This window comes from Alnus glutinosa, chromosome 9 (assembly GCF_958979055.1).
Source record: "Alnus glutinosa chromosome 9, dhAlnGlut1.1, whole genome shotgun sequence".
Classification (NCBI taxonomy): domain Eukaryota; kingdom Viridiplantae; phylum Streptophyta; class Magnoliopsida; order Fagales; family Betulaceae; genus Alnus; species Alnus glutinosa.
Genome location: NC_084894.1, coordinates 24,377,975 through 24,384,322, shown reverse-complemented (window position 1 = coordinate 24,384,322; position 6,348 = coordinate 24,377,975). Strand labels below are relative to the sequence as shown.

Genomic DNA, 6,348 nt, shown 5'->3' with positions numbered 1-6,348 from the left:
CTATGTAAGGCTTAAGTAGACAAGTACCTAATATCATTTTCAAAGTCTAGATTTAGTGAAAGAAACGGTATATACAACATATTCATCACAAGTTTTTTCTCTCTTCTCTCCAACCACCAACTGATCTATGAGCTTTCTGTGTCGCACTGCTTGATTGGTCCCAAGCATCGCTTCATGATCTAGCTAGAATGAGACATGCAGTCGATTCAACGACCACTTTTCAAAATTGAATCAGTGGTACACATAGAAGGGGCAGAAGACGGGGTAAAAGGAAATGTCATGAAATCAGATGATTCAGAACTTGCAAATGGACCAAAAGCACTGTCATGTGGTACCTTCGGCAGATCAGCATCACCATCCAACAACTGCATCACTTGCCTCATGCTAGGCCTAGCTGTTGGCATTGCATGTGAGCAAAACAGACCTATTTTCAAAACCAATTTCATTTCCTCCACCATATAATTACCTTCCAATCTAGGATCACTAGCATCAAGGATAGCTTCCCTTCTCCAGCACTCAGAGACCCAATCAACCAAAATCACCCCTTGGGCCTGTAGCTCTATCGGCCTCCTTCCGCAAGCAACTTCGAGCATGAAAGCCCCAAAAGCAAAAACATCACTGCAAGTGGTTGCCCTTCCTGTTCTACTAAACTCCGGAGCCAAATAACCCACAGTCCCAACCACATGGGTGGTTTGAGGATTGGTTCCATGGTCGTATAATCTGGCAAGCCCAAAATCTCCAAGCCTTCCATTTAACTCAGCATCTAATAGAACATTACTTGCTTTTACATCTCGGTGCAGAACAACCTGTTCCCACTCTTCATGAAGGTAAAGAAGGCCTGCTGCTACTCCTCTGATGATTCGAAATCGTTGAAACCAGTTAAGGTTTGGATTTTTATTGCTAAATAAGAACTTGTCAAGGCTTCCGTTGGGCATATAATCATAGACCAACAACAGTTCTCCCCTTCGTCGGCAATAGCCCAAGAGCTGCACCAAGTTCCTATGCCTTAGTTTTCCCATGGTAACGATCTCAGCCACAAATTCCTTCATCCCTTGTTTGGAATCATGGGAGACTCTCTTCACTGCAATTTGAACATTAGACGAAGCAAGTATTCCCATATAAACCTTTCCGAAACCTCCTTCTCCAAGAAGCTCTGTGTCTTTGAAACCTTTGGTTGCTTTGTGGAGACTCTTATAGCTGAATCTGTGGGTACCATACTCCTCTTCCCAATCTTCACGTATTTCTTCATATTTATTCCTCCTCAAAATGTAAGCAGCTCCAGTGACGGTTATCAGCACAAGAGCTACTGCTATGAGAGAAGTTATTATTTCTGGGCCTGGTACTTTCGCTCCTTTCCCCTGTCGGGGAAGTGGAGGAAGTCTCGAAATTTCAAGGCTTTGTGATGGTCCACTTTGATTAAAGCTCCATCCTAGAATGTAGTTGTAACTTGCAAGTTGACCTGTCGCTGAAGAGAAACCAACATACATGGATTCCAAGAGAATTTGAGAGAGGTTGATGTGTCTTGACAAGAGAGGCCTGCTTGGTTTTGGGATCCTGGTTGGGGCAAGTGTTACATTCAGTAACTTCTCTGCTTCATTATAGTCTATCCAAAGATGCATTGGATTTCCACTCATAAGCTCCAAGCTTATATTCTTCCCTTCTTTATCGGTAAAATACCTTGCAGGAGCTGATTCAACTGATTTCATGCCGTTGACATCGATTCCCACATGGTTTTTGTCAATATCTCCAAATTCAAGGTTCTCAGCAGTATCAAGCTCGATGGCCAAGATGTGATTTCCAGGAAGGCCGTTATTGGAAGAATTGAAGATCCCCATATACTTATTTGCTGTGGCATGGGTGAAGTCCCTCGTGGGACTGATGGTGAAGGCAATGCCGTGACCACTAAAATTTTGCACTTGAGGAACCATAGCAAACACAAAGTTTGTAGAAAATGAAAGAGACGAAGTTAAAGTGGGTGAAGTTGTGTTGAATTTTATAGGAAATTGGTAAAAAGCACGGCCAACTTGTTGGTATGAAATGTTGGTTAGCTGCAATAAACCATTGCTGTGGATTACTGCGGTTCCATCAAGATGCAGCTTGGCTTGCTTGAAGCCATTGTAGATAAATTGGTTTTCGTCTTGAGCGAAGGACAACAGAATATTGGAAACATAGAGAAGTATCAGAAAATGAAGTGCTCTAAGAAGCGTAGCCATTGGGTAGAGAGGAAAAAAGACTGCTTTTTGTAAACGAAGGCGTTTTTTCATGTTAAACGTGGTCGGGAGAAGATCAAAACAGATTGAAGCGAGCATATATAGCGGAAGATCGTTTTTTGTAAACATAGAGAAGTATCAGAAAATGTGAGCATCTAATTCCCAGAGGCCACAGTCAAAGGGAACCAACCACTTTCCCTCCAAAGAGATTAGAAGATCGACTAAAAATTGTGATTAGGAAAACGACTTTTTAACCACTTCCTTTTGATGAATCAGATGTCATTACTCATCATTTATTGTTTTGTTTTCGAAGGACAACAGAAAAATGATTCTTCCAATGCCTTCTTGTAACCGCAAGGAAAGAAAATTGTCCCAATCTTTCCTTCGTACTTGGCAATCTTACTACCATTTGAAATAAATATTTTCAACGCTTTTTCAATGATTTTTTTTTAAAATACATGTCCTTATTTGTCAATTGACCCCAAGAACATGTACTTTTAAAATTATCACTTTTATATTATGCACTGACCTTAGAGATTGGTGAAGACAAATTAATTTTTAAAATACAAATTCTTGTACGATTATTCAAATGACAAAGTAATGCTGGATGGTTTTTAATTAAAAATATTAACAAACAGCCAAAGGGGTAGACGGTCAATTAGGGGTTGTGATTGAGAAAGTAGTCTTTTGGATTCTAAAGCTTAGACCGGCCAAAATTTGAACATCTAATTCCCCCAGTCACAGGGAACCAACCACTTTCCCTCCAAAGAGATTAGAAGACCGACTAAAAATTGTGATTAATTAGGAAAACGACTTTTTAACCTCTTCGTATTGATGTGTTGTCATTTCTCATCATTTATCGTTTTGCGTGTTTTCAAAGGACAATAGAAAAATGATTCTTCCAATGCCTTCTTGTAACCACAAGGACAGAAAATTGTCCCAATATTAATTACCTTCGTACTTGGCAATCTTACCACCATTTGAAATAAAATATCTTCACTGTTTTTTCAATGATTTTTTTTTTTTTCGATCATTCTATGGCCTCTTTTCGAGTAGGTGTGAATTCGTGTTATCATATCGAATTATAATCATGTTGAAATATAAATATAAAATTATATAGGTCATTTATTACTTAATTCATTAACTTTAATTCTTTAATTTTATATTAGATTCATGCCGAGTTACAAGTCAAGTAAAAAATTATTAACTCTAGCTATGAGTAAATTTTATCCTCATTAGTTCATCTCAACTTGATTTTTATATGCGTTCATATATATATAAATGAGTAATGTTACTAATAAAACTCATTTATCACGTTTATTTTACCATTTTAATTTTGACGTACTCTATGGTTACTTTTTTTGAAAAAAAATATCAAAACTTGTTTCAGAAAAAAAATCAACCTTCATGTGCTTTGATTTTGCCCAAAATCTCATTCAGGGTGTGTTTGTGATAAGTTCCGGGAGACTATTGAAAACTTGTTTTGGTCCCATCATCTTCACGTAATTGAAAAAGATACGTATATATTGCTTTGATATATCAATCCATAATAATTAAATAATCAATTTTGTGATGCCTAAGGTATTTTCATGGTACACCGAGTATACGGAGCTTTTATTATTCATCATGTGCAGGCCTGCAGTGAATTAATGTTCTTGCCCAAAGCTTGTACAACCTGATCTGCTTCATTTACATTTAGGGCGGTGGCTCGTGTTTGCGTGTCGTGTTCAGATTGTGTTAAAGCATGGGTATAAGACTATATAGATTAACTGTAACCCGGCCCGTTTAATTAAACGGGTAAATTTCTTCAACCTTAATTCTCTAATTTTATTTTGGATTTGTGTCGAGTTCGCAAATCATGTAAAAACTTGTATGTCATCATGTTGTGTGTCGAGTTCGGGTCATATCAAAGTATAAGAATAAGACTATTTAGGTCAATCATAACCTGACCTATTTAATTAAAGAGATCTGACTCTTCGATCATAACCCTTTAATTTTGTGTTAAATTCGTTTTGTATTCGAGAGTCGTGTTAAAAATTGACAATTCTAATTTCATCTAATGAGCCAATTAAGGGAAGACCATCCCTTGCCTTATTTGATTAGATATAGGGCTCTAATAGAGTCGAGTATAATGTTTAAATTTTATTTATTTATTAAACAAACCGAGTTTATATAAGGGAGTATCAAATGGGTCATTGAACGGACTTGTTAATTTTTATTACCCTTATTAATTGGATGGGTGAAGATAACTATAAACTATTTCAACCGACAAATATTATAATGATAAGGTTATTTGTGATGCGCTTGAAATGGATGCGGATCATGTCTTGGCAATTTGATGTTGATGTTCCCTGTAGAGGAGGGGACAATATGTGTATGTGTTTGCTTTGGAAGGGCACAAGATTGCAATACTTCATTCCAAATAATTTTCTAAAGATTCCAAAAGAAGATGGGATGGAATTCAACAATACTCAAAAATCAAAATGAATGGTTGAAGTATCATCCATCATGTGGGATAATTTGGTTAGGTTTTGCTATTTTTTAAGGGTATTTTTGTCGTAATAAATGAAAGAAAAAAATAATATAAAGAAAATTGAAGTGGAATAATAAAATAGAGACAATAGTTTTTACGTGGTTTGGTCTATAATTTATATACTCATGATAGAGCCCAAATGACTATATTATGCTTTTATTTGTTGATCATTTTACAATCAAAATTGAGATAGATAAAAATTGATTGATTTGATTAATTACAATCAAACTTAAGTATAATCAACCTTATAAAAGGAAAATAATGTACAATATTAATATAATATATTTCCTTTTAATATAGGAAATATATAACAATAAATTCATTTGGAATCTTGTTTGTTAAGAATTAGAAGTCTTTATTTATAATATTAATTAAGAGTTTTTATTCCTTAAGGATCGGATTATGTCATTAGGAGTCCTTATTTAATTTGTTCATGATTAATTTTACTAAACTTAGGATTATAATTTGTAGTAGTACTCTCTCTACTATCTATCACATTATTGGTCCAAGTACATAAGGGTGGGATAGGAGTGGGATAAGAGCGTACAACCAAGCATTTCTCCTATATAAAATCATGTTTTAGTGTTATTTTTAATTATCCTTCATTGAATAAAATTTATTTTATGGGTGTTTCTCTATTTTAATTTCTTAGTAAATTCGAGTTATCTTTTTGATAAACTTCATATACCTTTTGATTATGAAAATTCTTGTTATCTCCACCTCTCACTGCATTAATAATGGTCACCCTTCCTACAATCTGTCATACTATGTTTAGGTTCACCATATTTAAAACAATATTGTAGTGGGACACTAGTTGAAACTGCCTTGAGGTTGCTGTAATATTGCTCTCTTTATTTTGGTATTTTTGTTGATAATTTGTAACCGAATAAACGGTCAATAAATGATAGAATGAAGGATTAATGGATTAAATATTTAGATATTTCGAGGAACATGAACCTCCAATTGAAAATACAATTAATGGCTAATTCGAGCTCAGCCAGCTCCAAGAAATGAAATGACAAAATGTTTCACAATGATCGATCTTCGATATTTTCTCTATTACATAATAGAATTAAACCCGTCATCCTCATCCACGAAACATAGATTTGCATCGGTTGACGGCAACTGCCATCAGCACCTTCTGTGGTGGCAAATTGCTCAAATAATGTGCCAATTTGATTCCCAAATCGCTCAAATTTCCAATTCTTTCATGTCTATTTCCTCCTCCACGTGCAGGGAAAGAAAAACTGGTTATGCGGGGCACCACAAAACCAAGAAAAATTGAAGTGATTGCAAGAAAATAGAAGAAAAATCACTACTTAAATATTTTTTATTAAAAAGCTAAGAATATTACTGAAGTCTCTGGTGGCCAAGTCGCCCTTATTAGGCTTAAATAAAATTCGAATGAGATTAATTCTGCATAAAACTGTAGGCTATTCCATCTACATCACAAATAATCAATATTCAAATCAGACATGCAGTCATTGATTTTCATTTCTTTATTAAATTGTTTTGGGAAAAAATACAATTTAACTCCTCAAACTACTATCATTTCTCTGGATAGCTTCCCAAATTATTAAGACTTGCACCCTACCCCCTCTCCAA

The 6,348-nt window shown here is 35.3% G+C and overlaps 1 protein-coding gene across 1 annotated transcript; it reads right to left on the bottom strand.

Annotated features, from left to right (window-relative positions):
- Positions 1-206: 206 nt before the first annotated feature.
- Positions 207-2,213, bottom strand: LOC133878499 (L-type lectin-domain containing receptor kinase SIT1-like). The gene has a single exon (XM_062317056.1). The coding sequence runs from the start codon at positions 2,211-2,213 to the stop codon at positions 207-209; it is 2,007 nt and encodes a 668-aa protein (XP_062173040.1).
- Between the last annotated feature and the right edge of the window lie 4,135 nt (positions 2,214-6,348).